At 44.0% G+C, this 12,445-nt stretch overlaps 1 protein-coding gene across 4 annotated transcripts in view; it reads right to left on the bottom strand.

The window, feature by feature from the left end:
• The window catches only part of LOC126190922 (venom dipeptidyl peptidase 4-like), a 605,109-nt gene that overhangs the window by 102,213 nt on the left and 490,451 nt on the right, over positions 1 to 12,445 (bottom strand). Inside the window, exon 1 of one of the 4 annotated variants that reach the window (XM_049931558.1) lies at positions 80 to 341. The exons of the other annotated variants lie outside the window; for them this stretch is intronic. Coding sequence (XP_049787515.1) covers positions 80 to 154 — 75 coding nt within the window. The 5' untranslated portion in view covers positions 155 to 341. Of the gene's footprint in view, positions 1 to 79; positions 342 to 12,445 lie in introns of those variants that run through there. 4 annotated transcript variants of the gene reach the window in all.

Raw genomic sequence — 12,445 nt, 5'->3', positions numbered from 1 at the left:
CTTAATAAAGCATAGATTTGACGCTATACGATGGTGTATCCATCGAGACGACGTACGCTACGCGAATCAGAATACTTACCCTGAAGTCCCCCTTCAGTGGCGGGTTGTCGGTGGTCGCGTTACACGATTCACAGTCGCAGAACGTCGGAGCCATTGTGAACTGAGGAGTTCGCTGAGCGACACTGCTATATGCTTCTGCGCGGCCAGGGTCGTCTTTCGGAAGTGGCCACTGAGTTTGGAGAAGCGTCTGCCGATGCACGGCGGGTGGTGAGGCCCCAAGGGCGCATTTAGTCCTTGCTACCGGTCAAGAGACCAAGTATGCCGCACCACTGTCACTGGCAAATGCCCCGCTTCATTTAGGCTTATGATCTCTCCGCCGCTTAAGCGGAACTTCCTTACGCAACGTGTCTTATCAGTGACGCGAACGCGTAACAAACAGCAGCCAGTTCAGCTGACATTCTACTGGATGGTAGCGGTTACCAGTTCTCTCCAGAGTACATAGTTAGCAAAAAGAAACGCTAATTACATGTGAACGTATCACTGTTAATTGTTAACCCCCTTAAATATAATCCATGGAACTAATTTTCCTACTGCTTCACGTTACAGTTTCTTCGCTCGTATTTCTCCGAATAACCCGTTTTTAGGATACGATAAACCAACGTTGGCTTTTCTTCACAGTGTTTAGTGCTTCTGTTTCCAGCCTTCCTAATCTCTTTCGTTCCTGAAATCCTACTTCTGTGTTGCATCTCTAAAAAGTATTCTGTTATCTACTATATCCTTTCTAATTCCAGTGTTTTTCATATGTTTACCAATTTCAGTAAGCCATGTTTACAATTGTCGATCTGCTTGGTTTGTCCGTTATCATCATTTACGAATATGTGTCCACGAAACATTACTCTTTTTTTCCTCATCGCAGCAGTTAACGCTACCATTTTCAAATACAGCTTTCTGGTCTTAATTTGGATTCAGCATTGCTGTTACTTTTAGATCCCGGCATTTTCCTTAGAATTCTCTAACTTTTTCCAGTTTTCAAGGTCCCCAAATCGTGTAAGTTTAAATGTTTCTGTTGCATACAGTGTTCCAGGCCTTACCATTGTTTGGTAATGTCCTAGTTTTGCTTTCCAGGGCAAAGATTTTTTTTATATGTTATTTTGTCAAATGGAATGTCCTCTCCATTTTATGTACTCATGTACTCTAATCTCTATTGTTTCTTCGCTTATATTAATATAAATAATAATAGACCACTATTACACAGAGATAAAATACGGCAAAGTCTAGGGGATACAACAGTTTGAGTATCTGGAAGGAAAAATAATTTAAAAATCGGAGGGAATGATGAAGTAGCAAATAATAAAACAAAAAAGATACCAGTTTACATAAAATATTTACATCAATGAAGTATATCTCCAAACACGTCACAGAAATGTCTCCCTGCATTAAAAAAACACTAATTTTGAACAGGAAAACGGACCTATCACACCTAAGCCGGCCACTTGGTTGACGCTTTTTGACGACTTGAACACTGCTAGGGACATTTCCAATGAGGTGCCTGAATGTCTGGAGGAATGGCAGCGTATTGTTCCGCAAGACGCGAAACCACAGAATGTAGTGATGTTCGACCCGGCGGTGTATCATTATGTTTCAGTCGGGACTCTGGGCAGGAATGTTACGGTTCACAACCATTACCTCACACCATTTTGGTTTACGACGGGGTCGGGGTGCACTATCATGCTAATGTAAACAAACGTTATCTTCAAACTTTTTTCAAACAACTGACGGGTATTCATCCAGGAAATATTTTCAGCGACCGCCGATATTTCGGCGGGAGTACACCCCGCCATTTTCAAGGCAAACTGCAATGGACAGGCGAAGTACAGGCAAATTTAAAACCTCGGTTCTTAGACTGATGCAGGGTAGATAACATACACTGAACACTAGTGCCACCAAAGATGGCCAAAGTCAGAGATATCGATAGTGAGACTACGAACTAACAGGTCAGGTAACATTGATTCTATCCCTCTGTTTTTTGGCACGGGAGAGAGCAGGATTCCAAACAGAGTTTAAACAAAAACCTCCATCTCTGTTACAAGGTTGCTCGCTTATTTAATCTCGACCGCCTCCGTAATAACACTGTCCCTAAGCTGGACGTGCAGGCCAATATCTCGGTGTTGTAATACTTATAGCACGGGGTGACCAATATCCAAGCAATGTTCAGCAATAGCAGATCTACTTGGCTGCTGTAATCATGTGTGTCGTTTATGCTCAGTACATCGGTCCTCCACAGCTACTTCTATGTTACGTTATCAGCTTAGTCTAAATAAGGGTCACCAGCCGCGCTTTGCCCCGCGAGACAGCGTTTAACTTTTCACAACTCCAAAGTCAATAACTAAAATCCCATGTAGCTGTCTAACGACTTTCAGAATAAATTCCGAGGTCCGGCCACTGGACAGGAATATGTACACCGCTAACACGTCACACACTGCCTGGCCATTAGCAGTTCTCGCCGATAACCACAACTGCAATAAAATAGGGATCTGTACTACTATATAAAATCATGCTTACCAAATATCAAAAGTGCTCGACCGAAATTTTTCAAAATTTTACGCGATACTCTAATGAATATTCGAACGGATATAGGCTATTAATTGACTTAATATATACAATATACAAATATATATTTAAAATGTATTTTGTTACCATAAATCCCGAAAAGTTCTTGACCAATTTACTTCAGGTTTTTAAACGATACTCAAGTAAATATTTGGATGGATGCAGAAAAAAATGGTTCAAATGGCTCTGAGCACTATGGGAATTAACTTCTGAGGTCATCAGTCCCCTAGAACTTAGAACTACTTCAACCTAACTAACGTAAGGTCATCACACACATCCATGCCCGAGACAGGATGCGTACCTGCGATCGTAGTGGTCGCGCGGTTCCAGACTGTAGCGCCTAGAACCGCTCGGCCACTCCGGCTGGCGATGGATGCAGACTACATGTTTTAATACATGTAGTATATATGTAATATACAAAAGGAAAACGCTGTTACCAGAAACCTTGAAAGCTCTTCGATTCACTTCAGGTCTTTGCACGATACTGTAACGAACATTCGGACGGACATAAACTATAATTATATTTACAATATAATAAACTTATAAATATATATGTAATATATAAGTGGGAAACACTGTTCCTAAAAATCTCAAGAAGTTCTTGACACATTCGCTTCAGTTTTTTACGCGATACTCTAATGAACATTCTGAAGGACATAGACTATATATATATTTAAATATATGTAATATATAACTATATATGTAATACATAAATGGGAAACGTTGTTACAAAATTCTCGAAAAGTTCTTGACAGTTTACTTCAAATTTTCAAGCGATACAGTAATAAACATTCAGATGAACATAACTATATACTTTTTTAAAGTGTCCAGGTTTTGTGTTAAAACCGACTGGGAGAGAGAAAATGGTGTTCTGTGCTGTGAAATGTGCGGTTTCGTTTTCTTTCTTGCCATTAGTTTGAAGATGGATAGGAAGGCACGTAAACCATTACACAAATTGTTTCACACATATGTATTCTTCCTCCTTGTATAAAAATTCAGTAATAATTGTATGTAGGACAATGTGCTGTCTTGTTTTCTTCCTTGCCGTTGCTATTACTACTGCTACTAATAGTGAATCTGAATCATCTGAAACTTCGTAATTCTACCCACTTGCAGATTAAAACTGTGCGCAATACTGGTAGCTACTATCCTTACACATCCAGCAGCGAAAGAAGTCTCTCTCATACCCAATGTACCAGTGATCCCAACCGATTTACGCATTCACTTTAAACGAGTTCAACTCCCAATGAAGATTTCGTTGGCAATAACAATGAACAAGGTTACATGTGGGAGAGACGGGTAAGAGGACAGGTGAGGTAGGGAGAAAACAGACTTAGAGACGGTAGAGGAGGTGATGTGCAGAGAGTGGGGAGGGGAGGAGCAAGACATAGATGAAGAGAGGGGCAGGAGGAGATAGGCAGAGAGAATGGAGAATTTATGATGTGCATTCAATTTCCACACGTATTTAGCAGTTTCGAAGCACAGTATAGAATAAAGTCAATCAGGAAAGTCACAATATCACTCTCAAGCAGGCCTACGCACGGAAACAAATTAAATATATTGGCATGAATTAACCCTAGCCGTGTCCGTCACTTTTATCCAAGACAGTCTCCAGGTAGCTATTTTCTACACGGTATGATCCGGGCTCTCTCTCCATGGCAGACAAGGCCATGCTCACTAATCCGCAACATCGCCGAGAAAAACAGGGAAGTGCCGAAGCGCAATTCCACGCCCGAGTCAAAGGACGCACCTCGTATCCTCTGTTTCGTGTTGCAGTAAAGAACTTGGATGATCGCGAAGAATCACCTATTCCCGACTTCAAAAGCACGCAACGAAACTACCACCTCCGCCTCAGAGCGCACACTACGAGGGAAGTTCAATAAGTAATGCAACACATTTTTTTTCTGAAACAGGGGTTGTTTTATTCAGCATTGAAAGACACCAGGTTATTCCCCAATCTTTTAGCTACACAACACTATTTTTCAACGTAATCTCCATTCAATGCATCGGCCTTACGCCACCTTGAAATGAGGGCCTGTATGCCTGCACGGTACCATTCCACTGGTCGATGTCGGAGCCAACGTCGTACTGCATCAATAACTTCTTCATCATCCGCGTAGTGCCTCCCACGGATTGCGTCCTTCATTGGGCCAAACATATGGAAATCCGACGGTGCGATATCGGGGCTGTAGGGTGCATGAGGAAGAACAGTCCACTGAAGTTTTGTGAGCTCCTCTCGGGTGCGAAGACTTGTGTGAGGTCTTGCGTTGTCATGAAGAAGGAGAAGTTCGTTCAGATTTTTGTGCCTACGAACACGCTGAAGTCGTTTCTTCAATTTCTGAAGAGCAGCACAATACACTTCAGAGTTGATCGTTTCACCATGGGGAAGGACATCGAACAGAATAACCCCTTCAGCGTCCCAGAAGACTGTAACCATGATTTTACCGGCTGAGGGTATGGCTTTAAACTTTTTCTTGGTAGGGGAGTGGGTGTGGCGCCACTCCATTGATTGCCGTTTTGTTTCAGGTTCGAAGTGATGAACCCATGTTTCATCGCCTGTAACAATCTGACAAGAAATTGTCACCCTCAGCCACATGACGAGCAAGCAATTCCGCACAGATGGTTCTCCTTTGCTTTTTATGGTGTTCGGTTAGACAACGAGGGACCCAGCGGGAACAAATCTTTGAATATCCCAACTGGTGAACAATTGTGACAGCACTACCAACAGAGATGTCAAGTTGAGCACTGAGTTGTTTGATGGTGATCCGTCGATCATCTCGAACGAGTGTGTTCGCACGCTCCGCCATTGCAGGAGTCACAGCTGTGCACGGCCGGCCCGCACGCGGGAGATCAGACAGTCTTGCTTGACCTTGCGGCGATGATGACACACGCTTTGCCCAACGACTCACCGTGCTTTTGTCCACTGCCAAATCACCGTAGACATTCTGCAAGCGCCTATGAATATCTGAGATGCCCTGGTTTTCCGCCAAAAGAAACTCGATCACTGCCCGTTGTTTGCAACGCACATCCGTTACAGACGCCATTTTAACAGCTCCGTACAGCGCTGCCACCGGTCGGAAGTCAATGAAACTATACGAGACGAAGTGGGAATGTTTGAAAATATTCCACAAGAAATTTCCGGTTTTTTGAACCAAAATAGGCCGAGAAAAAAAATGTGTTGCATTACTTATTGAACTGCCCTCGTACTTCACTACACCCGTGAAGGTTGCAGGCTGAGTCGTCGATTTCGCCAGCTTTAGACCACTCCACGAAATCATTTAACATACTGGCCTGTCAGCCAGTCGGAATGAGCAGTAGAATGCAGGCCTTATCACTGGCCATTGCCTGCTCTTGCGTACAGCGTTTTTAAGAAATTTTTCTGCGGTCTGTGTTGGAAACATAGACCTGGTAAGTCAGTCACGTAGGCTCCGACTACAACACATTTATAAGGAGAGACCATCCCATCAGCTCCAGGCTAAAGAAAGACCTTTCGTCCCAAAGTCGATCCTGTCGCAGACAACAGCCAAAGGAGAACACACAGGCGGGGCCAGGAAATAAGATGTTAAGATCAGTTCAAAGTATGAAGCAACCGAGCAATCAAACTTTACTCAGATATTCAAAATAATGTTTAATTCCCAACATTTTATTTCATATTGAAAAGCCAGATAGGAATTTTACGCAATATAAAGAAACAAAAAAAATGAACCCAGCTATACTTGCCAAAGGAATAGTTGAGTATCATGAAAACAAAAGAAAGACGAAAAGGAAGATTGTAACGTTATGCGTATGTAGGAGAGTTAATCGGCCGCCTAGAATTGGTAAGAGGTGAGATGAATTTGAACGCTAGCGGGCAGCCGTGAGCCGGCATGGCCCTACGGACGATTCGGGAGAAGTGACCGGTAAGACCCTGCCCCAGGTGCAGAGGTGGAGCGAGTAGAAGCAAGCGGGTAGAAACTTGTACGGAGAACTTATACTACGATCGGTCGCTTATCAGAATGCGGAATGCTCCAGCAATGGCGGACTTTGAGACAATCTGAAAGATGGCTAAGCTACAGCTCTTATAAATTCGACAGTGAATCTCAGCTACATAATGAAGTAAATCCGAATACTTCTATGAACTCAGATAAATGAGGTGCGTCCAATGACTCAACAATATTTTCAGTATCTTTGCAACTACAGAAGTTAATAATTCACAGTGACTAAACATCTTCACATGGCACCTTTGAATCAACAACTTTTAAACCCTTCATGCAATTTCAACAAATGATATCTCAGCTGATAGCATTGCACTACAGTTATCTTTCCTGAAAACTATATATGTGTATGATTTTATTTTTTGATTTATTACGTTTTTTATATCGTTTCATTATGCAAATGTTTGTCAGAACATCGTCTTCTCCACAATAACACAGCAAATGAATGCAGCATCAGTACCTCATATCTTGGCATACGTCTGCAGTTCTACAATGAATATGTTACTGGTTTTGCCAGACATTTATTTAACTACTGATTACAACTGCTAATACAATATCATGGTAATTTAAGAATTGGTCAGTCATATGTGTTCGCTGACTTCACTATTTTAAAGACTGCCACAAGTCGCTTCTGTCAAGCAAACCTAAATAATTGTTTAAATAATATTTAACGACAATCTTATCATCTAAAGTGAGCGCATTTCCGCAAGGACGCTGGCTTATTTATTTATGAACAACCTATAATTTATATTTATTGTAAAGGATCTGAATGTGATCGAATGTTTATAACATTACTTTTATTTAAATTTTGTTGCACTATATAAGTCAAGTGCAGAAAGTGGCCACATTGAGTCAAATCATGCATGTAGAACTTAAGAAGTGTGGTATCGATAGCTACGATGGGCCGGCCGGAGTGGCCGAGCGGTTCTAGGCGCTTCAGTCTGGAACCGCTCGACCGCTACGGTCGTAGGTTCCAATCTTGTCTCGGGTATGGATGTGTGTGTCGTCCTTAGGTTGGTTAGGTTTAAGTAGTTCTAAGTTCTAGGGGACTGATGACCTGAGATGTTAAGTCTCATAGTGCTCAGAGCCATTTGAACCATTTTTGAGCTACGATGCCACAGCGTAGGTGCAAGTTCGTAGGTTGGCACTACGACACCGACACAGACGACAGCGCCCTCTAACCGACCCTGTGCAGCTCTACGAGCGCCGCTCCAGATTCAGCCCTTTTGATTCAGAGTAGACGACCAAGCAACATTGTTTCTACTTCATAGTGGGTGAGCCACCACAGATTTTGCCTTTACAGCGTCGCACCTACGTGCTCATCTCAGCCAAAGTTAAGTAAAAGCACTTTTAATTGCTGTACCAAGTGTTATACCTCACCTGCTGCTCCTGGCATCCTACAGGGTTATTATAAATGATTGAAGCGATTTCACAGCTCTAGAATAACTTTATTATTTGAGATATTTTCACAATGCTTTGCACACACATAGAAAAACTCAAAAAGTTTTTTTTTTAGGCATTCACAAATGTTCGATATGTGCCCCTTTAGTGATTCGGCAGACATCAAGCCGATTTTCAAGTTCCTCTCACACTCGGCGCAGCATGTCCCCATCAATGAGTTCGAAAGCATTGTTGATGCGAGCTCGCAGTTCTGGCACGTTTCTTGGTAGAGGATGTTTAAACACTGAATCTTTCACATCACTATGCGTGAAACTTGCCCGCACGCGTTCAACCATTTCTTCGCTCACTGCAGGCCGACCCGTTGATTTCCCCTTACAGAGGCATCCAGAAGCTTTAAACTGCGCATACCATCGCCGAATGGAGTTAGCAGTTGGTGGATCTTTGTTGAACTTCGTCCTGAAGTGTCGTTGCACTGTTATGACTGACTGATGTGAGTGCATTTCAAGCACGACATACGCTTTCTCGGCTCCTGTCGCCATTTTGTCTCACTGCGCTCTCGAGCGCTCTGGCGGCAGAAACCTGAAGTGCGGCTTCAGTCGAACAAAACTTTATGAGTTTTTCTACGTATATGTAGTGTGTCGTGACCATATGTCAATGAATGGAGCTACAGTGAATTTATGAAATCGCTTCAATCATTTGTAATAGCCCTGTACATTTGACCTAAACGTCAGTTTTCAGGAGCAGAGCCACTCGGATACAAAAAGAAGGATGTATTTTTGGTGGGGTTGGACTTCAGCCGACTGAAAAGTAGGTAATGGCGGAACACCACTAGAAACGAGTGGAGACAGACTTTATTTTCGAGTGCTGCGTCTAAGGGTGCGATTATGTGCACTTTTCGTTTAGAAGAAGACACATTTATGCTTCAAGAATGGAGACCTGCCTGTGGTAGCGAGTGGTATTTGATCGTGTAAGTGATTCTGTGCAGTGAATGGCCGCTAAAATACTCTAAATTTTTCCGACTGCATCAAGGAATTGAGAATAGAAAGAGTATGCGTTTCTAACCGTTATCTCGCATATGTTAGTTTGTAAATCATTTTGTCGAACTCTCAACTATTTCGAGCAGGTGAATATTTCGATTATTGTGATCACGAAATAAACTGCATTTAAGAGTACTTCCGTCTGTATTATATTTCATTGTCGTAGGACCACTTTGCCGCGCGGGATTAGCCGAGCGGTCTGGGGCGCTGCAGTCATGGACTGTGCGGCTGGTCCCGGCGAAGGATCGAGTCCTCCCTCGGGCATGGGTGTGTGTCTTTGTCCTTAGGATAATTTAGGTTAAGTAGTGTGTAAGCTTAGGGACTGATGTCCTTAGCAGTTAAGTCCAATAAGATTTCACACACATTTATTTAGGACCACTTTCCGTTTATTTTAGCTTCATTTTCTTCCACAAACATTATTCAGCACAATTCTCTGTCAACAACATAACTACAGGCATTAGAACATAACCCTTTTTTTATTAATTATTCATGTACCTGTTCTTTAATATGTCTATTTACACTCCTGGAAATGGAAAAAAGAACACATTGACACCGGTGTGTCAGACCCACCATACTTGCTCCGGACACTGCGAGAGGGCTGTACAAGCAATGATCACACGCACGGCACAGCGGACACACCAGGAACCGCGGTGTTGGCCGTCGAATGGCGCTAGCTGCGCAGCATTTGTGCACCGCTGCCGTCAGTGTCAGCCAGTTTGCCGTGGCATACGGAGCTCCATCGCAGTCTTTAACACTGGTAGCATGCCGCGACAGCGTGGACGTGAACCGTATGTGCAGTTGACGGACTTTGAGCGAGGGCGTATAATGGGCATGCGGGAGGCCGGGTGGACGTACCGCCGAATTGCTCAACACGTGGGGCGTGAGGTCTCCACAGTACATCGATGTTGTCGCCAGTGGTCGGCGGAAGGTGCACGTGCCCGTCGACCTGGGACCGGTCCGCAGCGACGCACGGATGCACGCCAAGACCGTAGGATCCTACGCAGTGCCGTAGGGGACCGCACCGCCACTTCCCAGCAAATTAGGGACACTGTTGCTCCTGGGGTATCGGCGAGGACCATTCGCAACCGTCTCCATGAAGCTGGCCTACGGTCCCGCACACCGTTAGGCCGTCTTCCGCTCACGCCCCAACATCGTGCAGCCCGCCTCCAGTGGTGTCGCGACAGGCGTGAATGGAGGGACGAATGGAGACGTGTCGTCTTCAGCGATGAGAGTCGCTTCTGCCTTGGTGCCAATGATGGTCGTATGCGTGTTTGGCGCCGTGCAGGTGAGCGCCACAATCAGGACTGCATACGACCGAGGCACACAGGGCCAACACCCGGCATCATAGTGTGGGGAGCGATCTCCTACACTGGCCGTACACCACTGGTGATCGTCGAGGGGACACTGAATAGTGCACGGTACATCCAAACCGTCATCGAACCCATCGTTCTACCATTCCTAGACCGGCAAGGGAACTTGCTGTTCCAACAGGACAATGCACATCCGCATGTATCCCGTGCCACCCAACGTGCTCTAGAAGGTGTAAGTCAACTACCCTGGCCAGCAAGATCTCCGGATCTGTCCCCCATTGAGCATGTTTGGGACTGGATGAAGCGTCGTCTCACGCGGTCTGCACGTCCAGCACGAACGCTGGTCCAACTGAGGCGCCAGGTGGAAATGGCATGGCAAGCCGTTCCACAGGACTACATCCAGCATCTCTACGATCGTCTCCATGGGAGAATAGCAGCCTGCATTGCTGCGAAAGGTGGATATACACTGTACTAGTGCCGACATTGTGCATGCTCTGTTGCCTGTGTCTATGTGCCTGTGGTTCTGTCAGTGTGATCATGTGATGTATCTGACCCCAGGAATGTGTCAATAAAGTTTCCCCTTCCTGGGACAATGAATTCACGGTGTTCTTATTTCAATTTCCAGGAGTGTATTTTATTAATTCGCCATTCTAGCCAAGCATAGACTATTTAATGCAGGATCACAGCTACCGTTTATTACTTGCAGCGATGTAGCTGCTGGGCCTGAAAGTAGACGTGGGCAGCTTGACGCTAAGACTACGTCGAGCTATTCATTTTAAACACAGCTGGGCGTTGCTCAGTTACCTAAGGTACGGGTAACATGATATGAGGTGAAGTCGCAATTGATTTGCTCGTTTGGAGCTACTGGTGAGAGAGCAACTACTCAGCAGAGAAGCGTTAGGTAATGTAATATCATGAAATGACTGGGAAAAGAAGAAGTCTATAATACCTAGGGATCGCACTAGAAGATAGCAAAGGAGGGAAACAGCAACCCAAGTCAACTGAAGGAAAAACTGAAAAAACAGATATTAGTAAGGAAGTCCAAAGCGAGAAAAAAAACTCGTAGTGAGATGATGATAGGAACACTTAAGTATATTTTGTAGTCCTATCTTGGTCCAGTTGCAATAAAACAGAAGCAAAGCAATAAAAAAAACTCTTTAGCAAAATTGAAGACATGCGCGGAAAAACGAACTTACACACGAATGTAAAAGCTCTAGGGATAAGTGTAGCCATCTGTTGCTGGATACGGGAACTATCAAAACTGAATTGGTCTCACCTGTAAATCTCTCTTAGGGGTGAGAACTATGTCAATTTTGATAGTTCCCGTACCCAGCAACAGATGGCAACACTTATCTCTAAGCTTTTACATTTGAGGGTTAGCCCGTTTATCCGCGCACGTCTTCAACTGCTGATGAAGATCTTTGATAGCTGGCAGCGCTTTTTTGCCATAGAGACGTATAAAAAATCGCGTTACGTGACAGTCTGCGGTAGACGCACGAAGCAACCGCTCAGAGCCCACTACAACTGTCAGACTCTAATATAGCCCTCATCCTAAGTCAGTTTATTACTTTCCATGTACTTTGCTCCGCTTTAAGGCTTGACGTTGATTTCATCGTAGCCTATATTTAAGTTTACTGTTTGTAATACTAAGCACTCAAAATATCGCTCAATATTTAAGGAAAGGGACGACTTTCACAATGATTTTGAATCAGTTTTATTTCAACACAAGGCACAGAGCTTTAAACAGACAGAGTTTACAGTTTATACGACATTTGGAGGTACGTACGTATTACACGTGGACCAGAGTAACAATCTGAATGACAGAAATTTGTTCAAGGAACAGCTACCATAGCAAGAAAGGAACAGGGAATGAGATCAGTCTCGCTTTCTGTTCAGTTCAACGTTGTCTTATCGCTGTGCTACCTCAGGAGCTATTTACCTCAAGTCAGTTGCAGACAACGCCGCAGGCCAAGAGTGTAACAGTGTGATTTGCTTATTTTGTCCGTTTTGTTTCTCTATCTGGCTTGTTTATTTCACGCAACAGAGTGTCAGAAACCGGTTGTGAAAATCCTCGGGAAATTGGCGAGGCTGTTACTAAGCCGCTAAGGAAAAC

The sequence above is a fragment of the Schistocerca cancellata genome, chromosome 6 (genome assembly GCF_023864275.1).
Source record: "Schistocerca cancellata isolate TAMUIC-IGC-003103 chromosome 6, iqSchCanc2.1, whole genome shotgun sequence".
NCBI lineage: Eukaryota > Metazoa > Arthropoda > Insecta > Orthoptera > Acrididae > Schistocerca > Schistocerca cancellata.
Note: the sequence above shows the minus strand (reverse complement) of the source record. Positions and strands in the feature narration are given on the sequence as shown.